Consider the following 27,291-nt stretch of genomic DNA (forward strand, 5'->3'; position numbering starts at 1 on the left):
CCTGGGGAATGCACCAGTTAATGATGACTGACAGTTAACTGCCTGCTTTGTTCAAATTCAAAGTGGGCAAGTTGACTTTGATTGATCAAGATATTGTCTTGGACAATGAGCTAGAGAATGGCTGTTGCCTATTTTGTTCAATTGAAACAAGCACAATGTGTGTACATGCTCTTTATGTAAAAAAACAGGACTCTGTGTCTCCTCACACACATAAGTGAGCCACACTGTGAGCCTGACTGATAACCTTAAATTGGTTTCCAGCATAACTCTTAGCACAATTAGGATTGTTCAGCAAATGTTGTCCCACCCTGGAATCACATCTAATGTTGGACACTGTGTTTTGAGTTTTGCAAGCATTGGCTGGTTGGGTGTGTTACGTCTCTTCCCTGTTGCAAACAGCCAAAGGAACATTCTGTTTGATGTAATGACTTACAGTTGGTGGGTATATAAGCATGCCATTAGACAAATGGTATGATATGTGTGTTCTGCCCAAAGGCAGATCCTCACATCATTTTCTGTTGATACTTCATCCTGTGCCATTTTCAGGTAGCTCTTGTCAGGGGTTACTGTCTTCCACTCTCAGAGGCTAAAGTGGAAAGTCTTTACCTCAGCCAGAAAGGGGATTGAATCCATAATATGGGCATCATTCTAACTCATATCATCCATCTAGATAACTGAGTTAACCAGCCCCCTTTATTAGGCAGATAAAGATAGCAAAATAAAAGTGATTGAATTGATTTCTTCTAAACATTCCTGTTGTTAACAGAGGTTGAGTAGGTTGGGCCTGTACTCATTGGAGTTTAGAAGAATAAGATGCGGCCTTATTGAGACATAAAGGGTTCTCAGGGGGTTTGACAGGGTCGATGCTGAGAGGTTATTTCCTCTGGTGGGAGCGTCTAGGACCAGAGGGCAGAATCTCAGATTAAGGAGTTGCTTGTTTAAGACAGAGATGAGGAGCAATTTCTTTGTTCAGAGGGCAATGAATCTGTTGAATTCTTTACCGCAGAGAGCTGTAGAGGCTGAGTCATTAAGTACATAATGGCAGAGGAGCTCAACAATATTTTGCATCAGTCTTCACAGCGGAAGACACAAATAACATTCCAAAAATAAATAGTCAAATGGCAGTGGTGGGGTGGGGTGTGTGGAAATAAATTCCATTACAATCACTGCGGAAACAGTACTGGGGAAACTAATGGGGCTAAAGGCCAATAGGTGCCCTGGACCTGGTGGTAGCTACAGAGAGAGTGGATGCTCTGGTAGTAATCTTCCAAGTATCCTTAAATTCTAGAAAACACCCAGAAGATTGGAAAACTGCCTACGTAACACCTTTATTCAAAAAAGGGAGGGAGATAATAGACAAGAAACTATTGGCCAGTTAGCTTTACATCTGTCATTGGAATAATGTTAGAGTCCATCATAAAGAATCTAATAGCAGAGTATTTAGAAATATATAACATATTCAAGCAGAGTCAGCATGGCTTCACGAAGGAGAAATCATGCACACCAAATTTATTAGAATTTTTTGAGGTGGTAATGAGCAGAGTAGATAGAGGGGAGCCAGTAGATGCAAAATACTTGGATTTCCAAAAAGTGTTTGATAAGATATCACACAAGACTTTATGAAATAATAGAAGAGCCCATGTTGCTAGGGGTAATATGTCAGGATGGAGAGAGGATCAGCTAACCGATCGAAGGTGGAGAGTTGGGATTAGAGGAGCATTTTCATGATGGCAGCCTGTAACTACTGGAGTGTCAAAAGAATCTGTGCTGGGTCCACAATTATTCACAATATATATTAATGACTTGGATGAGGGCAGTGAATGCACTGTTGCCAAGTTTGCGGATGACCCAGAAATAAGTGGGAAGGCAAATGATGAGGATGACACAAAGAGTCTATAGAGGGATATAGACAGGTTAGGTGAGCGGACAAAAGGTTGGCAGGTGGAATATAATGTGGGAAAGTGTGAAGTTCTGCACTTTGGTAGGAAGAATAAAGGAGCTGAATATTATTTAAATGGAGTGAGACTGCAGAAAGCGGCAGCTCAGAGGGATCTGGGAGTCCTTGTGCACGAATCACTAAAAGCTAACATGCAAGTTCATCTGAAAATTCGAAAGACAAGTGAAATGTTGACCTTTATTTCAAAGGAATGGAGTATAAAAATAGGAACGTCCTGCTAAAACTATACAAGGCACTGGTTAGACCACACCTAGAATACTGTGAACAGTTTTGGTCCCTTTTATAACCTGCCTGATTACTACTGGCTGGGGACTAATAGTAATTCCACAATCTTAGTGAGTATCAATTTCCCCAATGAGGGGGCGGAGAAATCATTAACAGAGTCACCTGCAAAAATTTAGCTGGCCAGTGTGGAACCAGCTAGAGAGGAGTGAGCAATGGTGGACTGCTCCTGTTGTACATATATAATTGTAAATAAAGTTATTTCCTTTGATTCTACAAACTTGATCTGGATTCTTCGTGGCCCTCACAAAAGTCCCCCTATCCAGGGAAAGATATACTGACATTGGAGGCAGTCCAGAGAAGGTTCACTGGGTCGATCCCGGGTATGGAAGGATTTTCTTATGAGAGGATGAGTAGGTTGGGTCTGTGCTCATTGGAGTTTACAAGAATGAGAGGCGACCTTATTGAGACATATCGGATTATCAGAGGATTTGACAGGGTCGATGCTGAGAGGTTGTTTCCCTTTGTGGGAGAGTCTAGAACCAGAGGGCAGAATCTCAGAGTAAGGCTGTCACCCATTTAAGGCAGAGATGAGGAGGAATTTCTTCTCTTGGAGGGAGTGAATCTGTGGAATTGAAGAGCTGCAGAGGCGGAGTTGTTAAATGTGTTCAAGCTGAGCTAGACAGATTTTTAATCAGTAAAGGAATTAAGAGTTATGAGGCTAAATTGAGAAAGTGGAGTTGAGGATTTTATCAGATCTGCCATGATCTCAATGAATTGCGAAGCAGACTCGATGGGTCGAGCGGCCTATTTATGCTCCTATGATCCTCTTATGACCCTCAAGGCTGAGAAAAACGGATTTTTAATCAGTGAGGAAATCAAGGATTACGGGGATAAGGAAGGAAGGTTGAGATGAGGATTATCATATCGGATCAGTCATGATCCCATTGAAAGATGGAGCAGACCTGATGGGCTGAATGGCCTATTTCTGTTCTTGCGTCTTATAGTCTACGGCAGCCTAGAACCTATGGTGGACATGGGAATATCAGTAGCCTGAAACACTCATATGGACATAGCGAATGCAAACGAAATATGGAAACTTGTTTCTTTTTAATGATGAAAAACCTGCAATAAACCTTCTTTGTGACCCACTGTTCACAAGTCATTTAAGAGCAGTCATGCTATTAAAGGTGTGCCGTATAAAGCCAGTTTTATAATCTGACTCCTGTGTTATTTTTGCGATAAAGAAAATGAAAGACACCAGTTCGGAAAAATGGTGGTTTTATAAATGCATATTTATTTTAATTTTTATTTTGCCATTTATTTTGTGCAGCCTTCAATGTTTTTGGCCATAATTATCGACCCTTTCTATTGACTCGCTAACATTACTGTAAGTGTAAATCAGAGCATCAATTGTTTTGCATAACCTTGTCTGTTTCTTCTTATCTTTGACTATTCTCTGAAAAAATTGCAATGGGCTTTGATTTGATGTGTAAATAAAATGCATGTTTGGTGTGTTTAAATAGATTCTCCATAGGTTTGCGGTGAAATAACTGTTCATTTCATTGAAGTGTTTTGGATATTACTGACCTCAAAATTTAGTTAGACATTTTTGATACTGCAGTATATATCAGTTAATTGTTTATTAACTGGTATTTAAATCTGCTCAGGTGGTGGGTGAACCAGGGATTCAAATTGTCTCCTATAAAAAGGAATAGTTTGAAACTTTGATTGATGCATTTGGAGATGCTTGTTTATAATTTGTACCTCTGTAAATTATAATTATACAAGTATGTAAAGATTGGCTCCCGTTCTATCCTTCTCCACCTAGCTTTCTGGAATAGAATATTTGTGACATACTCCAAAGTATTGTGATATTTTTAAAAAGGTGATTTACATCAGCAATTACTTTTACATCAGTTGAATATACTAGTGACAACTAACTGAAATAGTAAACTGTTTGAGCTAAGCAATGCATCATATTGTTCATTATTAGAGACTTCGGTGATGAGTGTTAATTGAGGTTTAAATTATTTATCGAAGATTACAATAACACGTGTTACAATAACATATATCCAATTTTTTTTGACAATCCCATTCTCTGTGCCTTTTTTGGCAGGAATGCAAGTTCTTGAATGGAATGGAGTTCCTTTGACTGGTAAAACCTACGAGGAGGTTCAATGCATCATTGGAGTCCCAATTGGGGAAGCTGAAATATGTGTAAGACTGTGAGTTTTTCCACACCTTTCTGTTTCCCATTCAAACTTCATAACTTTTGTTTTACATCATGTTGAGGTAAAACCTTTATAAACTCCTTGTTTGATGATTATCATCTCCGATAATTAGCATGTACTAAAATACAGAGGAATACCACATTACTGGTGAAGAACATTTTCATTCAACTGTTTCTTCAACGAAAAATACAGTTTGGTATCAATAATTACACAAACCATCCCCTTAGCTTAAAACTATGTACCCTTCCCAGAGTAAGTTCAATATTCATCGTGTCTCTGGCCTAAATCCTCAGCCTGAAGATAAAAATGTTGAAATGGAAAGAGTACATGGAAGATGAAATGAAATGAAATGAAAATCGCTTATTTTCACGAGTGGGCTTCAATGAAGTTACTGTGAAAAGCCCCTAGTCGCCACATTCCGACGCCTGTCCGGGGAGGCTGGTACGGGAATCGAACCGTGCTGCCAGCGTGCTTGGTCAGCCAGCAATTTAGCCCAGTGTGCTAAACCAGCCCCTATGAACATTTCAAAAGGGATCTTGAAGTAAATTATCAACTTGAGCTTAAAATATGTTTCTTCTGTAATAGCAACAGCTGACAAAATCTGAATTGCATTTTCAGATGGATCTGTCTACCCACACTCAACTATCTCCATCCCCAGAATTTTCTTTTCCTCCCTATACGAAGAAAGCAGCTCCCTTTGGAGTGTAATCCATATTCATCAAAGACCTTCCATCTACTGGTAGTGTTAGTTAGATACTTGACAATGTTGCAGGCAACTCATTCCTTCCTCTTCTCTTTGCTTCTCTCCCGAACACAATGTGCAGGAGCCAGCCATAGAAATTCCCAACTGAGACGGGTTCAAGTAGGAAATCTTGGAATCTGCTAATCTAAATTACTCACTCAACCCATGCAATTGTTGAATGATTTATTAGAGACGGCATGACACTTCATAACCTCAACATGTTTCTGCACCAAAACTTTCTAAAATATACAAATTCAAGCCCAAGAAGCATCTTATAGTCAGAGGGCAATTGAAATAATAAAGAGATACTTCGGGAGAGAAAAGAATGACCAGTCACCTTCATTTAAACATGGTTTCTTCTGAAGTTGACACACATGAAATCTAATGATATTAATTGTTCAAACTTATTCAGATATTAAAGATTTCACTTTTTAAAAAATCATTCGCTGTTTGACACTACACTACAGGCAGTTCATCATTGCATCAGGAATGGAGGATGCCTGGAAAACACTCTTGTATCATTATCCATTGCTCGCAATATTTTTGCAATTAAACAGTAAAGTGGTCATGGGGCCATTTAAAATTATCTGAAAATGTTATTACTATTTTCCTTTAAGGGACCTCAACATGCAATCGGATTCGGAGGACCTCCAGCATTTGGATTTGCACGTCCAAGCAAAGGCTGGTAGGACAGTCTTTATTCTGAGTTAAATATTTTACATTGGATTCCACGGAATATATTCAAGAAACGGGCCATTTGACCCAATCAGTTCATGCAGCATTTGTGAATCATTCTAGCTCAGTCCCAGTAATTCTCATTTAAATCTACCATCATAACCCTCTTTTCCATTGTCTCTCATATGCTTCTCTTGAATGCATCTATCCAATGGCTTCACCAACTCCCTGTGAGAGCAAGTTCCACATTCCTCTCTCGGAGTAAAGAGGTTTCCTCTGAATTCCCGATTGGATATTTTGGTGACAATTTTATATTGACAGCCTCCCGTTCTGCTCTTCCCCATAAGATGAATATTCTCTCTGTATCCACTCCATCAAAGCCTTTCATCATTTTAAAGATCTCAATTAGTCCCAGCCCGTCAATCCACACATTTCTGGAATCATTGTATAAATCTTTGCTAACCTGTGGTGTATCAGTGACTGGTACATTTGTTCCTGTTCCCCAAGCAGATTCATACCTTCCAAGCACTAAGTGGCTTCTCTATTCTTCCTACATAAAGTGGACTATCTCACATTTATCTGTGTTGACTTCAATTATTTTCCCACTCAGCAAGCTTATTACTGTCCTCCCTGGCATCTCCACTTGGGCAGCACGGTAGCATAGTGGTTAGCACAATTGCTTCACAGCTCCAGGGTCCCAGGTTCGATTCCGGATTGGGTCACTGTCTGTGCGGAGGCTGCACATCCTCCCTGTGTGTGTGTGGGTTTCCTCCGAGTGCTCCAGTTTCCTCTCACAGTCCAAAGATGTGCAGGTTGGGTGGATTAGCCATGATAAATTGCCCTTAGTGTCCAAAATTCTATGATAATCTATGATTAACCTAGGACAAAAGTTCGGCACAACATCGTGAGCCGAAGGGCCTGTTCTTTGCTGTATCTCTCTATGTTCTATGTAATTTATTGCAGTCCTCCTCAGTGTGGGCTCCATCCCCACCCCATCAAATGGTGTCATCTCAAAGTTGAATCTGCCACTCGTGCCAATGGGAATCTTGGCAGGCAGGAGCACTAAATTTCATGTGAATGCAAAACTCTGTTTCCCACTGGTAGAACAATTGTTGGAAATGTGTTCTTTCAACTTTCAAAGGGTTTAAAGGCAAGTTGAAAATAGGAACATGGGTATCAAGGGAACCATGATGAAGATTCAGATGGATCCGGATGCGCAGTGGAAATATTTCAGGTCCCGCCCAGTCCCTTATGTGGTGAATTGGGCCAACTAGAGCACCTCGATGTTATCCAAGTGATACAGTTCGCCGATATGGCGGTGCCAGTGGATCCTGTACTTAAACTGGACAAGACAATGAGACTCTGTGATAATTACAAGCTGACAGTAAATAGGGCTTCCAGGTTGGATAGATACTCGATGGCTTCCGTCGAAGATTTATATTCCACGCTGGCTGGTGGTCATTCATTCATGAAATTAGACATGAGGCCTGTATATCTACAACCCGAATTGGACCCCGCATCATGGAAATATATCCCTACCAATACCATAAGTGCCTGTATGAATATACCAGGCTGCCCTTTAACATATCGTCAGCTTGTGCAATTTTCCAGAGGGTCATGGAAAATATAGTGTGGGGATTGCCATAAGTGGTTTATCTCAACGATGTCTTAGACACCAGGACACCGGAACAGAAACATCTGAGCAATTTGGATGAGGTTCTCCACCACATCTCGGAGGCAGGCATTTTCCTACAAAGAGTGGATCTAACCATCACTTCCTGACATTCAATGGCATTACCATTGTTGAATTCCCCACAAACAACATCCTGGGGGTTCCCATTGACCAGAAACTGAACTGGACTAGCCATATTAATGCTGAGGCAACCAGAGCAGGTCAAGGCTAGGAATCCTGCGGCGAGTAACTCACCTCCTGACCCCTAAAGCCTGTCCACCATCTACAAGGCACAAGTCAGGAGAGTAATGGAATACTCTCCACTTGCCTGGATGAGACCAGCTCCAACAACACTCAAGAAACTCAACACCATCCAGGACAAAGCAGTCTGCTTGATTGCTCCCCCTTTCACAAACATTCAAACCCTCCACCACCGATGCACAGTGGCAGCCGTGTGTACCATCTACAAGATGCACTGCAGGAACTCACCAAGGTTCTTTTGGAAGCACCTTCCAAACCCACATCCATACCATCTAGAAGGAAAAGAGCAGCAGATACCTGGGAACCCCACCACCTGGAGGTTCCCCTCCAACTCACTCACCATACTGACTTGGAAATATATTGCCGTTCCTTCACTGTCGCTGGGAAAATATCCTGAATCTTCCTCCCGAACAGCACAGTGGATGTACCTACACCTCGGGGCTGCACCGGTTCAAGAAGACAGCTCACCACTACCTTCTGAAGGGCAGCTATGGATGGTAAATAAATGTTGGTCACGATGCCCATCTTCTGTAAATGAATTTACTGGACGTGGAGATAGAAATGATGGCCTAACAATGTAGCGTTTGTCAGGATCCACAGAAACGTCCACCCCAGCATCTTTCCACCCTTAGGAGTGCTCAGGATGGCCTTGGGTACAGCTCAATGCCGATTTTGCCGGTCCTTTCCTGGGATCTATGTTCTTGACTATAGTGGATGCCCACTTGAAATGGCTTGAAGTCCATAGGATAGCACCGACTACCTCGAGGACAACGATTGAAAAATTATCGCTTTCCTTCAGTGTGCACGGTATCCCAGAGGTGTTGATCTCCGACAATGAGACTTCCTTTAGCAGTGAGGAATTCACGGGATTTATGAAGTCAAATGGGGTACAGCATCCATACAGCCCATTATCATGTGGCTTCGAATGGGCAAGTGGAAAGGACGGTGTAAACAATTAAACGGGGGCTGAAAAAGCAAACTCCTGAATCGATGGTGTTAGGATACTGTTCTAAAACCTTTGTCTGTTCTGTTCCTTTTTAAATTCCTGTCCTAGCTGTCTTTAATCTACAATCTTCTTGCTGGCTGCTGCAAACCGAAAACTCCCCTGGTATAATGGACTATCCACGACTTCCCCTTTGGGTTCTGTGGCAAAGCTCATGATGTCAGTTTGATAGATTTGGCAAGCAGCCAATCATTGAGGCTGGTTTTCTAAGCCATCTCCCGTTGTTGCTTGTGATTGCTGAAGCCATTCAGAATCTTCCGGAAGAAAAGCATGTGAAGAGCTCCAGTTTGTCCTGAGTTATATGAGAAGGCACAGGCCAGGAAGCGGCTGGAAGACCTCCTCTCTCTCTGCCCTCTCTTTGCCAGGCAATTTAAAAGGTGCCAGTCCGACCTGGGAAGGCACTCCAATTTAAAAGTCAGATAACAGTCAAAACTGTGAAGGGATCTTCTGGAGTGAAAAATTGCAAGCAGTTTCTCACCAGTATGTGATTCTTTAATCCTCTGTCTGAATGGCTGGGAAGAACCCAAATTGAGAACTCTCTTTATAACACAGCCGTCATTTCTGCACAGAGATCAATCAAACGAGAAACACTGTACAATTTTCAGGTTTAAAGCTCCTGTCGTATCTCAAGGAGACAGAGACACCAGCTGGTGGTCAAAGGTCAGAATTGCGCTGACCTGAATCTCCTGTGTAGCGCTCCATCTGGTGGTTGAAGAACAGTATTACACCAACTTGTATCTCTTGTGTGAATCCATTCTCCAGGTTGCATTCGGAGAAGACCGGCGCCTATGGAGGGCACAGCCACAGCAGCAAAGATTCATCTGAAACTGTTTCCATCAATTCCGGTTGTTTTAAAACTTCCCCTCCCCTTACCGTGTGTTGGTCTTGTGTGTGTCTGGGTGGAGGGTTTTGGGAATAGGTACAATTATTTCCTTAATATGTTCATCTTTTACTCCTGTTATAAATAAACAGTTTGCTTCTGTTTTACTTCTAAATCTGGTGCCTGTAACTCATTGAGGTCGTCAGGAGTTACAGATCTCAGGAAGACATAAATTATTGATTAAATCACTTCTGTTGCGATTCCGGGGTCCGCGGGGCTGGCCAGATTCAGGGTGTCATAACGATGGACACTCAGCTGGCCAGATTCCTCTTCTGTTTCAGGACCATGCCACATGTCGCAACCAGAGTAGCACTGATGGAAATATCGATGGGCCGGCGACTACAGACCCATTCTAGTCTTACGTTCACTGACAGGAAAATACCTCGCAGCCATGAACATCAAGGGCATCACCCAGACATACACAAACAGACCAGACTGTCTGTACCTGGTGAAACAGTCTGTGTTCGGACCTTCGCAGACGGTGCCCAGTAAGGCTCGGAAACGGTTCTTTGCTCGGCCGAGATGGTATCTTAACATGTTCAAGCACATCGACCATATCAGAAACAGGAGACCAGTTCTGTCCAGAGCTCCTCCAATTCTTCGGGACTCAAGAGCGTTTCCCAAAGTGGGACAACGTACAGATATGCGAGAGGTCATTCATTAAGCTTCCGACAAAGATGTTCAGGCGTCGTTTTTTTCTGATAGGGAACAATCTGATCAATAGCCTCGAACAGCATCTCCACTGCAGCAATCGGTGCAGAAACAATGTTCACCGTCCAGGTTTACACCGCCTGATCCGGCCCAGCGGGCGCAGCCACAAGCAAAGAGGCACAGACATCGTCCTGCAGAAGAGTCTTCGGACTTTGAGGGGGCAGGGTGAGGAGGAGGGATGAGGGGGAGGGATGTTATATAAACCACATGAGACGCACAGGGTAGAAGCAATTAGCCTCCCAGTAAGCCTTGTTAGAATGGGGCCCTTCGAGCCCGTTCCGCCATTGGTTATGATCATGGCTGATAATCCAATTCAATAACCTGTTCCTGCTTTCTCCCCATATCCCTTTGAACCCTTAAGCCCAAGAGCTATATTTAACTCCTTTTTGAAAACATACAATGATATGAACTGAATTACAGCCATCTGATATATTCTGTTATTTCTACTCTGACTAGCACGTGGCACCGGTAGTAATCCTGAGATCACTACCTTTGAGGTCCTACTTCTAATTAACTTCCTAAGTCCCTATATTTATGGCTTACTTGTCTGATTTACCCAAGTCAAGATACCTTGGTGGTGAACGCTATTGTAACATTTTGAATTCGGTCAGCTGCTTCCCAATTTGAACTGGGTAATTTTGTGGACATTCTAACAATAACCTTTTCCTGTAGTTCCTGGGATAATTGTCACTCTGGCAGCTTTCACACCCTTTTCCAAAGCTCCACCCACTGCAATTGTAACTTCTCTACCCCAATTTTAGTGATGGTTTTCTTTTGGTTAATTTAATTTTTTGTTTGACTCTGCCTTGGTCACTATCGATCCAGTCCACACCCTAGTCACCTGCTTTCCCTGACTGAGCTAACCTGATGCTGGTCCTCTCGATGTCCTTCCACTCATGGACTTGACATGCTATATCTGCAGCCTCAACACCAGGGATCTGTCTGCTTCTCAGCTCTTTCTTTCAACACTGGGTCATCAAAGCTTTCCTGTCAGTCACTACGTTGTCATTTCAAAACTCTCCGATGCAGTGAACTCATTGCCAAGATTGTTGACAGTTGTTTCCTGCCATTTAGTACAACCTAGCACTGGTCATCATGTCGTACCTGTGACTGCTGCTTGGCTCGGTGCCACGTTGTTTAGAAGTGTTTTGATGATGATATAAAGGCACCAATCACTCATAAAGGATTATGCACACATGTTATGGATTCATTAATTGAGACCAGGAATGTGTTAATATTTAAACTGAGGCATAAAGTTGGAAGATATCGGAGTTGTGTGTGCAGTCTGCTGAAAAGCAGAAGTGAAATTAAACTGGATCACATGACACACATCCTTTCCAGTGCTGTCATGCAGCAATCTCTCAAAGGCAATGTTATAACACGGCCCTCCACAAACCAGCACATGTTCTCTCCCTCTCTTACTTCTGTTCCTGGCCGAGTATTGGCTTCCTCACCTAGCAACAAACACTAACAGGAAAGTATAAACAAATATTGTACCCAAGTCTCACTGTTAAGTTCTATGGAACCATCACCTTTCACATATTTCCAGGATTCTATCCACTAACAGTTGTCTGTCAATTCTTCCCATTTTCCTGTAAATATTGAGGTCCATGAGTGCATCGAGAAGGTCATTACTATGCAGTCTGATAAATACCTATCTATTAACTATTGGAATGAATCAATCTTCCACACAAACGCTGCTCCGACAGCATGTTTTTACCTCTAACCTTAAGGCTATTTTCTGAAATGATGGCCCAAGATCGAGCATTCATTCGACCAATTACCATCCTTCGAAAGCTCAGCTTTAGTTTCAAAGCTAAAAGTAAAAAGACATTTGCTCGATATTCCTCTCACGTTATGTGTACCGAGATATGTGTTTTAGTTATTTCTTAGTTATGTACTGAAGATGTGGGATGATTTATTTTGGTCTCGGATAATAGTGGCATCAATATACATTTAGATCTATGGGTAGTTTGAGATGATTTGGAAATGCTGCTTGATGTGCAGTGCCCATCCTTTGCAAATATTAATTTCACTCCTCACAATTGATTGCTTCAGCCAAAGAATGATTCTAAAATTGTTCTACTTGTGTTTTCTGACACTGACTGAGACTGCAGCAGGATCGTTTTATGTGTGTGATTTATTGCTGTTCTTTTTCTTAAACAATGTGATGAATTTTTTTTCTCCAGGAGAAAAGCAAAGGTCACCAGGAGTTGACCCCAAACAGCTGGCTGCGGAACTGCAGAAAGTGTCTCAACAGGCACCTTCTGTGGTCACCTCAGCTACAGAGAAAGGAGTCCACAGCCATTCAGGAACCACATCAGCTCCCTCTAGTGCTGCCCCCAGCCCTGGGCAACCAGGTTCACCTGCAGTTAGTAAAAAGCGACACAGCAGCAAGGTGAGCAGATTCCATAAAACCGATCGGTTGCTCACTAACGCTGAAAGCAATTTGTCACTGAAACAACGGATATTAGTTTTTTCGAATCGACCATTGGACTAATTGAATTCACTTTAAGAGAATTTATTGGTTTTATATTTACAAAAGAAGGTTTACTACAGTGAAAAAAATCCAGTCATTATTTAAAGGAATATATTTTGTTTCACAAAAAGGTTAATAGTCTCACTCAGTTTATGGATAAAGCATGAAAGAACTGAAAATTCTAGCAGTGGAGACAAGAACTATAGAGCCACAGAATGACTATAGCACAGAAGGAGATCATTTAGCCTGTCATGTCTGTGATGACTGTGTGCAGAAGCAGTTCCTCTCGCCCCACTCTCCACATTTCTTCAGAGTTTATTCATTTCCTTTTCAGATAATAATCCAATTCCCTTTTGAAAACCTCAGATGAACCTGTCTCCACCACACTCAAGAGTGTTCAGAACCCAGAACATCCCAGAGCCCAACCAATCACTGCGTAAAACGCTTTCTCACAATAACATTGCTTGTTTTGCCAATTACCTTAAATAGAACATAGAACATAGAACAGTACAGCACAGAACAGGCCCTTCGGCCCTCAATGTTGTGCCGAGCCATGATCACCCCACTCAAACCCACGTATCCACCCTATACCCGTAACCCAACAACCTCCCCCCCCTTAACCTTACTTTTATTAGGACACTACGGGCAATTTAGCATGGCCAATCCACCTAACCCGCATATCTTTGGACTGTGGGAGGAAACCGGAGCACCCGGAGGAAACCCACGCACACAGGGGGAGGACGTGCAGACTCCACACAGACAGTGACCCAGCCGGGAAACGAACCTGGGACCCTGGAGCTGTGAAGCATTTATGCTAACCACCATGCTACCCTGCTGCCCCAAATCTATGCCGTCTGATTCTCGATCTTTGCACCAATGAGCAGTAGTTTCTGAGGATTGTCTGGATACGTTATGATTTTGAAACCTCGACAAAATCTCCACTCTGCCTTCTGAAAAATGAAAATCGCTTATTATCACGAGTAGGCTTCAATTAAGTTTCTGTAAAAAGCCCCTAGTCGCCACATTCTGGTGCCTGTCCGGGGAGTCTGATACAGGAATTGAACCATGCTGCTGGCTTAGAACATAGAACATAGAACACTACAGTGCAGTACGGGCCCTTCGGCCCTCGATGTTGCGCCGACCTGTGAAACCATCTGAAGCCTATCTGACCTACACTATTCCATTTTCATCCATATGTCTATCCAGTGACCACTTAAATGCCCTTAAAGTTGGCGAGTCTACTACTGTTGCAGGCAGGGCGTTCCACACCCCTACTACTCTCTGAGTAAAGAAACTGCCTCTGACATCTGTCCTTTATCTATCACCCCTCAATTTAAAGCTATGTCCCCTCGTATTGGTCATCACCATCAGAGGAAAAAGACTCTCACTGTCCACCCTATCTAACCCTCTGACTATCTCTCTATTAAGTCACCTCTCAGCCTTCTCCTCTCTAACGGAAACAACCTCAATTCCCTGAGCCTTTCCTCGTAAGACCTTCCCTCCATACCAGGCAACATCCTAGTAAATCTCCTCTGAACCCTTTCCAAAGCTTCCACATCCTTCCTATAATGTGGTGACCAGAACTGCACGCAGTACTCCAGGTGCGGCCACACCAGAGTTATGTACAGCTGCAGCATGACCTTGTGGTTCCGAAACTCAATCCCCCTGCTTATAAAGGCTAGCACACCATATGCCTTCTTAACAGCCCTATTAACCTGGGTGGCAACTTTCAGGGATTTATGTACCTGGATGCCGAGATCTCTCTGTTCATCTACACTACCAAGAATCTTGCCATTAGCCCAGTACTCTGCATTCCTGTTACTCCTTCCAAAGTGAACCACCTCATACTTTTCCGCATTAAACTCCATCTGCCACCTCTCAGCCCAGCTCTGCAGCTTATCTATGTCCCTCTGTATCCTATAACATCCTTCAGCACTATCCACAACTTCACCGACCTTCGTGTCATCTGCAAATTTACTAACCCATCCTTCTACACCCTCTTCCAGGTCATTTATAAAAATGACAAACAGCAGTGGCCCCAAAACAGATCCTTGCGGTACACCACTAGTAACTGAACTCCAGGATGAACATTTGCCATCAACCACCACCGTCTGTCTTCTTTCAGCTAGCCAATTACTGATCCAAACCTCACGGGGGCCTCACGGTAGCATGGTGGTTAGCATCAATGCTTCACAGCTCCAGGTTCCCAGGTTCGATTCCCGGCTGGGTCACTGTCTGTGTGGAGTCTGCACGTCCTCCCCGTGTGCGCGTGGGTTTCCTCCGGGTGCTCCGGTTTCCTCCCACAGTCCAAAGATGTGCGGGTTAGGTGGATTGGCCATGCTAAATTGCCCGTAGTGTAAGGTTAATGGGGGGATTGTTGGGTTACGGGTATACGGGTTATGTGGGGTTATGTGGGTTTAAGTGGGGTGATCATTGTTCGGCACAACATTGAGGGCCGAAGGGCCTGTTCTGTGCTGTACTGTTCTATGTTCTATGTAAACCGCTAAATCACCTTCAATTCCATACTTCCTTATTTTCTGCAATAGCCTACCGTGGGGAACCTTATCAAACGCCTTACTGAAATCCATATACACCACATCAACAGCTTTACCCTCATCCACCTGTTTGGTCACCTTCTCAAAAAACTCAATAAGGTTTGTGAGGCATGACCTACCCTTCACAAAACCGTGTTGACTATCGCTAATCAACTTGTTCTTTTCAAGATGATTATAAACCCTATCTCTTATAACCTTTTCCAACATTTTACCCACAACCAAAGTAAGGCTCACAGGTCTATAATTACCAGGGTTGTCTCTACTCCCCTTCTTGAACAAGGGGACAACATTTTCTATCCTCCAGTCTTCCGGCACTATTCCTGTCGACAAAGACGACATAAAGATCAAGGACAAAGGCTCTGCAATCTCCTCCCTGGCTTCCCAGAGAATCCTAGGATAAATCCCATCTGGCCCAGGGGACTTATCTATTTTGACATTTTCCAAAATTGCTTGCCTCGGTCTGTTTTAAAAGTCGGCTATTTAGCCCAGTGTGCTAAACCAGCCCCTGTTCTTCAAGAGAGCAGTCCCAATTTCTCCATTCTGTCTTTGTAACTCTTCATCCCTGGAACAGATTTTGTGAATTTTTTCTGCACTCTCTCTATTGCTTTCACATCCTTTCTAAAGTGTGGTGCTCAAACTATCATAGAATCGTAGAATTATCAGAGAATCTACAGTACAGAAGGAGCCATTCAGCCCATCGAGTCTGCACTGGCCCTTGGAAAGAACACCCCATTTCAACCCACACCTCCAGCCTATCCCAGTAACCCCACCTAACCTTTTTGGGCAATTTAGCATGGCCAATCCACCTGACATGCACATCTTTGGACTGTGGGAAAACTCCAATTAATTTTAACATAATGTTCTTACATTTGCACTCCATGCCTCTATTTATAGAGGCCAAGATGCCGTAAGCTTCATTAACCACACTTTCAACCTGTCCTACCACCTTCAGTTGTGCACATGTACAGCCAGGTCCATCTGCTCCTGCATCCCCTTTAGCATTGTACCTTTTATTTTGTACGTTCACTCTGCATTTGTTCTCCCAGAATTACACTTCTCTGCATTAAAATTCATCTGACACTCGATCTCCTGTTCCATCAACCTGTCTCTGTCTTTTTGAAGTTCTACACTATCCTCGTCACAGTTCACAATACTTCCAACTTTTATGCCATCTGCAGATTTTGAAATTATGCCAAGTATGAGGGAATAAATATACATCATGAAGAGCAGGGATTCTAACACTGACTCCAGGGCACTCCACATTAAACCTTCCTCCAACTTGATAACACCCATTCATCACTATCTCTGTTCCCTGTCACTCAGCTGTTACACCTCCCTGGGTACTATCTCTGTTCCCTGTCACTCAGCTGTTACACCTCCCTGGGTACTATCTCTGTTCCATGTCACTCAGCTGTTACATCTCCCTGGATACTATCTCTGTTCCCTGTCACTCAGCTGTTACACCTCCCTGGGCAAGTGCACGGTCATTTCCAGTCTCACAGGCGCCAGAGTCCCAACATCAATGAATTAACCAATCAGCTGTATATAGCGTCTGAGACCTTTGACCCTGGGCAGAATTGAAAATTACAACAGGGCACAAGTTCAAGGTGAGGGGGGGAAAGGTTCAGTGGAGATGTGCGGGGGAAGTTTTTTTTTACACAGAGTGGTGATGGCCTGGAATGAACTGCCAAGTGAGGTGGTTGAGGCAGATACATTAAAGACCTTTAAGACTTATTTGGATAGGCACATGAACAGACGGAGTATAGAAGGATACAGGCGATTGGTCCAGATAGGACACGTGAACGGCGCAGGCTTGGAGGGCCGAAGGGCCTGTTCCTGTGCTGTATTGTTCTTTGTTCTTGGACTGTTCCAATGACTTACAGGCACCAGGTTTGTAAGTTAAACTCAAAAAAATCTGTTTATTTGTAACAGGAGAGATAAAAATCAAGATCAAGAGAGATTCGGTGATTATCATAGAACATCAGCCAACTTATCTATTACATCCCCCTCCACCCTCCACCCAAACACATTCATGATAGACACGTACACATACAGGGGAAAGGGGTAAAATGATAGGGATTAAAATAGAAGAAAGAGAGCTAAGTGTCCTTGTCACTGATATTGAGATTGTTGTAGCCAGCTATCTTCCCAGGACACAGCATGCTTAAACCACCAGTTGGTTTTGAACTTCTGGCTGGAACATTCAGGACGGACTGTCAGGTTATGGGGTACCTTCTGGGGAGTCACTTTAACCTGTATTGAGCCTTCACACACAGGATCCCCCTCAGGTCCATTCAGTTCTAACTTTCTCCCACCAGATTAACTATCAGCCTCACAGAGATCAGACTAGAGTTCTTCACATGATAGTTTTAAAAGAGTTTTCAAACAGCCCCCTTTGCCTGCAGCTGGTGCTGTATTGCATCCTCCTACAGGTCAATCTGGCTGGGAAGAGAAAGCTCTTTATCCTGAACCTTCACAAAGAATCCATCAGGTGAGTCCTGGCCTTCTAGCTACATTATCAAAGTGAAACTGACAACTTGCCAATGGGCTCACAGGCTGTGTAGAGAAAGAAAGGTATTTAATCACAGGCCATGAAATAAGAGAGAGATCTTGGCCGGGATTCTCCCCTACCCGGCGGGGCGGGGGGTCCCGGCGTAGTGGAGTGGCGGCAACCACTCTGGCGTCGGGCCTCCACAAAGGTGCGTAATTCTACGTACCGCTAGGTCCGCGCCGGAGTGGTTGGCGCCACGCCGACTGGCGCCAAAACTGGCACCAACGGCCTTTGACTCCCGCCGGCCGGCATCAGGCCTTTGCCGATTCGCGCATGCGCCGGTGCATCAGTGGCCCGGTGCGCATGCGCGGTAGGGGGGGTCTCTTCCGCCTCCGCCATGGTGGCGGTGGAAGAAAAAGAGTGCCCCCACGGCACTGGCCCACCCGCCGATCGGTGGGCCCCGATCGCGGGCCAGGCCACCGTGCGGGCACCCCCCGGGGTCCGATCGCCCCGCACCCCCCCCAGGACCTCGGGGGCCTGCTGGCGCCACCAATCCCACCACCACCAGAGGTGGTTGAAACCACGTCGGCGGGAGAGGCCTGACAGCGGTGGGACTTCGGCCCATTGCAGGCCGGAGAATCGCCGCGGGGGGCACGCCGATCGGCGCATCGCGATTCCCGCTCCCGCCGATTCCTGGGTGGCGGTGAATTCCGGCCACGGCGGGGGTGGGATTTACGCTGGCCCCTGGCAATTTTCCGACCCTGCGGGGGGGTCAGGAGAATTCCGTTCCTTATCTGTGGCTCCCCAACCTCCTGATTCAAAACAAAACTAACACCTGAGAACAGATATTTACCTGCGGAATATTCTGGAACAGTCCACACCAATTAGTATTGCAAGTTAGTCAAGCCCCGGGAAATTAAAGTAACTGATAGGCTGCCATCCAAGTCCATCAAAATATGTCATCACTGGACCAAACCAAACAGCACATTGTATCGGGGGTCACCAGAGGCCAAACCAAGCAACTCATCTGCCCAGGGGATTACAGGTATTGTCCAGATACAAATGTTATAACAGCCAAGTTAACAGAAAATAAAAGAAATACACAAGGGAAACCAGGTTTAAACAGGATAATCCTTCCACAGCCAATTTCATATCCATAGGCGGAATTCTCCGCCCCCCCCGCAGGGTCGGGGAATCGCCCGGGGCCTTCGTAAATCCCGCCTCCGCCGTGGCCGGATTTCTCCGCCACCCGGGAATCAGCGGGGACAGGAATCGTGCCCTGCCGGTCGGCGGGCCCCCCATGGCGATTCTCCAGTCCACGATGGGCCAAAGTGCCGCCGCTGTCTGGCCTCTCCTGCCGACGTGGTTTAAACCACCTCTGTGCCGGCGGGAGCAGGCGGCGCAAGCGGGCCCCGGGGTCCTGGCGGGGCACGGGGCGATCGGACCCCGGGGGGTGCCCCCACGGTGGCCTGGCCCGTGATCGGGGCCCACCGATCGGCGGGCAGGCCTGTGCTATGGGGGCACTCTTTTTCTTCCGCCGCTGCCCTGGCCTCCGCCATGGCGGAGGCGGAAGAGACCCCCCCTACCGCGCATGCGCCGGTGGTGAGCGGCCGCTGATGCTCCGGCGCATGCACGGACTCACGCAGACCGGCGAAGGACTTTCGGCCAGCCCCAACGGCGATCGCGTGGTGGCAAAGGCCGTCGGCGCCACTCCGGCGCGGGCCTAACCCCTAAAGTCATGGAGAATTCTGCACCTTTTGGGGAGGCCTGACGCCGGAGTGGTTGGCGCCACTCCGCTACGCCAGGACCCCCCGCCCCGCCGGGTAGGGGAGAATTTCGCCCCATATTGCTAGTGTCCCTTTTAATCATTAGGTCTAAATTTGCTCACAAATATATTATGCAGCATTTTATCAAACGCCTTTTTTGGAAGTCCATGTACATCACAGCAAAGCATTACCCTCGTTAACCTCTCTTCCTTCATCAAAGTCTCAAGCAAGCTAGAGAACCCTCAAAAAATCCATGCCTGTTTTCCTTAATTAATCCCCATTTTCCCAAGTGACCATTAATGTTGTTCAAAATGATGGTTGGCAGGCTTTCGGGGGTGGGGGGTGGGGGGGGCTGGCTAGGTGCGGAGTTACTCAACACAGGTTTCCTAGTCTCTGATCTGCTAATATGCCACAGTATTAATATGGCTAGTCCACTTCAGTTTCCGGTCAATGGTAACCCCCTGGGTGTTGACAATTGGTTATTTAGTGATGGTAATGTAATTGAATGTCAAGGGCAATGGTTAGATTGTCTCTTGTTGAAGATTATCACTGCCTGGTACTTATGTTGCATGAATGTTACTTGCTACTCGTCAGCCAAGTCTGGATATCGTTCAGGTCTTGCTGCATTTTGACATGGACCGTTTCAGAATCTGAGTCGTCTCGAATGGTGCTGAACATATGACCTTGGAAAGGCAAATTATCTCAAATTTGAGTAACAGATTAAGCAAGTCACTTCATCTTGCTGCTATGCAGGGGCATTTTCCAATAATTGGATGCCACCATCAGTCTCCAGAGATGTTGTGACTACCATACAATTGAGCAATGCCATGTCCGAATGCAATGCCAGGTATAAAGACTGGCATTCCTAACAATTGTCTGATTAAATCAAACAACATCCTCCTCCAGCTGTTCATCATAGGCAGAGGACAATCAGCCCTTGCTTGCAAAATCCAGTACAAAACATCCACTATTAGATGTGATTCTGTGATTGGGCAGCACTTGCTGAACAATCCTGAGTGTGCTAATAGTTACACTAACAACCAATTTAAGTTCATTGGTCAAGCTCGTAAAATGGCTCATTATGCTTGCTAGAGCTGACATACATTCATATACTTGAACTCTTTAAACAAAAGGAATTTGTTCAGGTTTTGTGTTTTTTTAATTAACTGGGAGCTTGGGGTGCTGATAGTTCCTCGTTGCTTTTTCCATAGCAATGCATTGGCCAATCTCAATCAATATGACAACCAAGCAGCACCCCTTCTGTACTATAAATTGTCGTGATTGTTTGAAATTTGCCATTCTAGCATTTACCCTGAGAATAATTGATGAGGGGAGGGCAGTGGATGTTGTTTCCATGGACTTTAGTAAAGCCTTTGACAAGGTGCCTCATGGCAGACTTGTACAACAGGTGAAGTTACACGGCTTCGGAGGTGGGGTGGTAAGATGGATACAGAACTGACTCAGTCACAGAAGGCAAAGGGTAGCAGTAGAAGGGTGTTTTTCTGAATGGAAGGTTGTGACTAGCGGTATTCCCCAGGGTTCGGTGCTGGGGCCTCTGTTGTTTGTGGTGCACGTAAACGATTTGGAGGAAAATGTAGCCGGTCTGATTCGTAAGTTCGCGGGTGACACCAAGGTTTGTGGAGTGGCAGATAGTGTTGAGGATTGTCAGAAGATATAGCAGGACATCGATAGGTTGGAGACTTGGGCAGAAAAATGGCAAACGGAGTTTAATCCGGACAGATGTGAGGTAATGTATTTTGGTAGGTGTAACATAGAGGGGAAATATACCGTAAATGGTAAAACTCTTATGAATATAGAAAGTCAGAGAGATCTGGGCGTGCAGGTCCACAGACCTTTGAAGGTGGCAACACAAGTGGACAAGGTAGTCAAGAAAGTATACGGAATGCTTGCCTTCATTGGACGGGGCATCGGAACTGACAAGTCATGCTACAGTTGAACCTTGGTAAGGCCGCACTTGGAATATTGCGCACAATTCTGGTCGTCACACTACCAGAAGGATGTGGAGACTTTGAGGAGGGTACAGAGCGGTTTACCAGGATGTTGCCTGGTCTCGAGGCAAACTGGCCTGCTTCACACTGACCCCAGCCCTGGCCTGCTTCACACTGACCCCAGCCCTGGCCTGCTTCACACTGACCCAGGCCTGCTTCACACTGACCACACTGACCCCGGCCTGCTTCACAGAGCAGTCTGGTTTCCTGAGAAACAGAGTATTCACCGACTGAGACATCAAACCCAGCACCAAGTTCATGATCTCGAGAGCAGCCATGGTCCTGTCCTCCAGTGCGTCTCAGAAACACGGATAACGTACAGCAGATACCGCAAATCCTTGGAGTGATATCACAAAGCTGCCTCTGCAAAATCCTGCAAATCCACTGGCAGGGTAGGTGTACCAACGTGAGGGTCCTCTCCCAGGCCAATATTCCCAGTATCGAGCCATTGGTCACGTTCGACCAGCTGCGATGGGTGGGCTACATTGCCCGCATGCCCGTAGGATCTCTTATTTTTTTTATACTAAGGGACAAGGGTCTGGTAGTTGTGCGTGATTGAGTTTTATTGCAAAAATCAAGTTAGTACACTTCACAAACATGTCACAAACACGTCACAAACTACAAAATAAAAGTAGCCAAAGCTCAGCCGGGCATAAGGAAGAAAACAACTGGAAAAGAACAAAGACAGAAAGAGAGAGAGAGGACACAGGCAACATTTGTGCCAGTAACCTTCCCTCCGTGTTTGATAACCCCCCCCCCCCCCGCCTCTTTGCCCCCTTTTGGTTTACAAGTTTTAAATTATGATTTATGAATAGTGGGTCTCTGCCATCAGTCCCATTGATATCTGACTTACTCCCTTTACATTCTGGCTGAGGCTTGTGTAAGATTTCACAGGCAAGCTGACCTTGACTTTATAAAACAATGCAGCTTGTATTTCAACTGCAGTTACAATATTTTTAAAACTTGAATTTATTTCCCTACAATGCCCAACACAAGACTCCCGAATAAAGTGCTCTAATCCGAGCTCCCCAGCAGCAAACGTTCACCAGGAAGGCAGAGGAAATGCGACAAGGACACTCCAAAATAAAAGCAACATCCCCACCCACACGTGGGAATCGCTGCCTTAGAACACACACACTGGAGAAGAGGCATCCGCTTAGGCGCCAATCACCACGAGGGTCACAGGGTGGAGCACACGGAGGCCAAGTGTCAAAAGTGGAAGGAGAGCTCAGAATCCAGAGTGTCTCACCCACCCTCCCACCTCAACGAGAACCCCCTGCCAAACCTGCGGATCCAGGATCGGATTTTTCAATCACCTGAGAGCCCACTTCCCCCAGAGTGGAGACGAGTCATCCTCGATGTGGAGGGACTGCCCAAGAAGAGAAGCTTCAGCATCACTCACTCTTTTCTTCTGAGATTCCTGGTGGCTGTTTTTTTCAGAGTGGAGTCAGGCTACACTTTAATAGAAGGACCTCAGTTTTAAGAGTTGCTGACTTGCCCTCATTGGATTTCCTGTCACTGACCACAGTCTCCTTGTACCCATAGTACATGCACAGGGAATCTATTGACATAATTATGTAAGAAATTGGAGCAGAAGGAGACCATATGGACTTTGAACCTGCTTCACACTCAGTAGGATTATGGCAGACCTTCTGCATCAACTCCACTTTCTCCATTTCCCTCGATGTCCTGGGAAACTAAAACTCTATCTCAGCCTTAATTACACAGAACAATGGAACATCAACAACCCTCCGGGGTAGACAATACCAGTATATCCTTCCTAAAATATGGAGACCAAAATTGCACACATTATTCCAGGTATGGTCTCACCAAAGCCCCATACAATTGCATAAAGAATTTGTTCCTCTTATACCTCATACCGTTTGCAAATCAAGGTTGACATGCCATTTGTCTTCATAATTGATGCCTGTACCAGCCTGTAACTTTCTATATTCCACGTTGGGATACACCCAACTCCCTCTGAAAATCAACATTTAAAAGTTTAACACCTGTCAAAGATATTCTGTTTTTCTATTCTTATTCCTTCACACTTTCCCACATTATATTCCACCTGTCACTTTCTTTCCCACTCACTGAATCGGTGTATATCTCTTTACAGCCTCTTTGTGTCCTTCTCAAAACTGACATTCCCAACTTGTTCTGTATCATCACAAAAATGAGATTCTTTACTCTGTCTTGTTGTGTGACTAAAATATTGATTGTAAATAGCGGAGGCCCCGGCCTTGACCCTTACGAGAAGGTTTGATTTTGATTTGATTTGACTACATAGTGGTATTGTCACTGGACTCATAATCCAGAGATCCAGGGTAGTGCTCTGAAACCTAAACTTGATTACCATAATGACAAATTTAATACAAATCAGGAATTTAACAACTAATGATGATCATGAAACCATAGTCCAGTGTTGTAAAAACCCACCTGGTTCACCAATGCCCTTTAGGGAAGGAAATCTGCCGTCCTTACCTGGTCTGGCCTACATGTGACTCCAGACCCACAGCGATGTTACGACAACTCAGCCACTCAGTTGTATCAAACCACTTAAAGTAAATAAATGGATCACTAGGCATTAACCTAGGCACCAGAAATGATGATCAATCTTGGCCCTATCGACCCTGCAATGTCCTCCTTACTAACCTCTGGGGGCTGTTACAAAATTGGGAGAGCTGTCTCACAGTCAGGTCAAGAAAAAGTCTGACATAGTCAGAGAAATAGAATCCTACCTCCAGACAATGCTCCAGACATCACTATCACCATCCTGGGTATGTCCCACCAGAAACACACACCCTCCAGAGTAGATGGCATCGTGGGAGACAATTGGGAGGGAGTTGCCCTGGGAGTCTTCAAAAGTGATTCCGGACCCCATTAAGTCTCACAGCATCAGGTCAAAGATGGGAAAGTAATGCTCCTGCTGATTACTAGGTACTGTCCCATCTCAGCTGATGAATGAGTACTCCTCCATGTTGGACACCACGTGGAATAATCACTTAGGGTGGCAAAGGCACAAAACTCTGGGTGGAGAAATTCAATGTCCATCACAAAGAGTAGTTTGGTAGCACCACTGCAGACCGAGCAGGCCAAGTCCTAAAGGGTGTAGTTACTAGACTGAGTCTGCAGTAGGTGATGAGGGAACCATCAAGAAGGAAGGACGTATTTGGCCAAATCATTAATGACCTACCTGCCGCAGTATTGGTAGGCATAACCACTGCACAGTCCTTTTGGAGAAATGGACCCAACTTCACATTGAGAATATTCTCTATCCTGTTGTGTGGCACTGCCACCATGCTCAAAGGGATAGACTTCAAACAGATCCAGCAACTCAAGACTGGGCATCCATGAGGCGATGTGGACCGTCAGCAGCAGCAGAATTGTATTCAACCACTATCTGTAAACTCATTGTCCGGCATAACCTCCACTCTACCATTGCCAGCAAGATAGGGGATCAACTCTGGTTCAATGAAGAGTGCAGGAGAGCATGCCAGGAGCAACATCAGGCATACCGAAAAATGAGGTGTCAACCTGGTGAAGGTACAACACAGGACTACTTGTGCCAAATAGCATAAGCAACAAATAATAAACAGAGGTCAGCATTCCACAATCAATGGATCAGATCTAAGTTCTGTAGTCCTTCCATATCCAACCGTGAATGGTGGTGGACAATTAAAGGTGATTGGTGGAAGGTATAGGGGAGATGTCAGAGGTAGGTTCTTTACACAGAGAGTGGTGGGTGTGTGGAATGCACTGCCAGCAGAGGTGGTGGAGTCAGAGTCATTAGGGACATTTAAACAACTCTTAGACAGGCGCATGGACAGCAGTAAATTGAAGGGGTGTAGGTTAGGTTGATCTTAGATTAGGATAAATGGTTGGCACAACATCATGAGCTGAAGGGCCTGTACTGTGCTGTGCTGTTCTATGTTCTATGTAACTCAGTATGGGAAGGGGCTTCACAAATATCCCCATCCTCAATGATGGAGGAGTCCAGCACATCTGTGCAAAAGACGTGGCTGAGGCATCCGCAACAATCTTCAGCTAGAAGTGCCGAGTGGATGATCCATCTCGGTCTCCTCCGGAGGTCCCCAGCATCACAGATGTCAGTCTTCAGCCAATATGATTCACACCACATGATATCAAGAAACGGCTGAGGGCACTGGATACTGTAAAGGCTATGGGCTCTGACAATATTCTGGCAAGACTTGTACTCCAGAACTTGCCACACCCCGAGCCAAGTTGTTCCAGTACAGCTAGAACACTGGTATCTACCTGTTTGAAAAATGACCCAGGTGTGTCCTGTATACAAGGAACAAGACAAATCCAACTCGACCAATTAGTGCACTTCTTTCACCACCTGCCCACCAAACCCAGCCTCATCAGTCTACTCTCTATCATCAATAAAGTGAGGGAAGGGGGTCATGAACATTACTATCAAGCAGTACTTGCTCAGCAAAAACCTGCTCTGATATTCAGTTGTGTTCCGTCTGCAACACTCAGCTCCTCACCTCATTACAGAATCACATAATCTTTATGTAGTACAGAAGAAGGCCATTTGGCCCATTAAGTCTGCATTGGCCCTCTGAAAGAGACTACCTAGTCCCACTCCCCTGCCTGATCCCTGTAACCTTGCACATTCTTTCATTTCAGACAATTCAATTCCCTTTTGAATACCTCTATCGAACCTACCTCCACCATCCCCTCGGGAAGTTTGTTCCAGACTCTGATCACCCTCTGGGTGAAATTTCCTTTCCTCACATCATTTCCAATCCTTACCCCCATTATTTTGAATCTGTGCCTCTTGTTCTTGATGCTCGAGTGGGAACAATTTCTCACTATTTACCCTGTCCATACCCCTCAGGATTGTAATCCCTCTATCAAGTCTCCTCTCAGCCATGTCATGCTCCTCATGTGCGATGTGGGAGCTCAGGGACACGTCCACTGTCCCTGGCTCCTTCCCGTAAAACATATGAGTCCAGTTGCAGCTCCTGTTAGAGCGCTTGATGGCTCTGGAGCTGTGGATGGACTCACCTTGGAGCATCCGCGATGCTGAGGAGGTCGTGGATAGCACGTTTAACGAGTTAAACCACAGGTGAAAGTTACTGAGGGAGATAGGAAATGGGTGACCAAAAGACAAAGCAAGAGCAGGAAGGCAATACAGGTGTCCCCTGCGGTCATCTCCCTGCAAAACAGATATACCGCTTTGGATACAGTTGAGGGAGATGGCTCACCAGGGTAGGCAGCAGGAACCAGGTTCATGCTGCATGCTTTCTTTACCACTCTATCGACCTGCGTTGCCACCTTCATGGTACAATGGACCTGAACTCCCAGATCTCTCTGTACATCAGTTTTCGCCAGGACTCTTCCATTGACCGGAGAGTCCACTCTTGAATTGGATCTTCCAAAATGCATCACCTCGCATTTGCCTGGATTGAATTCCATCTGCCATTTCTCTGCCCAACTCTCCAATCTATCTATATTTTGCTGTATTCTCAGACAGCCCCCCTCGCTATCTGCAACTCCACCAATCTTAGTATCATCTGCAAACTTGCTGATCAGACCACCTATACCGTTGTCCAGATCATTTATGTATATCACAAACAACAGTGGTCCGAGCAGGGGTCCCTG

The 27,291-nt window shown here is 45.2% G+C and overlaps 1 protein-coding gene across 6 annotated transcripts in view; it reads left to right on the forward strand.

Annotated features, from left to right (window-relative positions):
- pcloa (piccolo presynaptic cytomatrix protein a) overlaps window positions 1–27,291 on the forward strand; it is a 543,385-nt gene that overhangs the window by 336,225 nt on the left and 179,869 nt on the right. For 5 of the 6 annotated variants that reach the window (XM_038811991.1, XM_038811990.1, XM_038811988.1 and 2 more), the window contains 3 exons: window positions 4,299–4,407; window positions 5,773–5,840; window positions 12,547–12,755. In XM_038811991.1, the coding sequence (XP_038667919.1) occupies window positions 4,299–4,407; window positions 5,773–5,840; window positions 12,547–12,755 (386 nt within the window). Of the gene's footprint in view, window positions 1–4,298; window positions 4,408–5,772; window positions 5,841–12,546; window positions 12,756–27,291 lie in introns of those variants that run through there. The other variant, XM_038811992.1, reaches the window with a different exon arrangement.

The sequence above is a fragment of the Scyliorhinus canicula genome, chromosome 11, assembly GCF_902713615.1.
Source record: "Scyliorhinus canicula chromosome 11, sScyCan1.1, whole genome shotgun sequence".
Classification (NCBI taxonomy): Eukaryota; Metazoa; Chordata; class Chondrichthyes; order Carcharhiniformes; family Scyliorhinidae; genus Scyliorhinus; species Scyliorhinus canicula.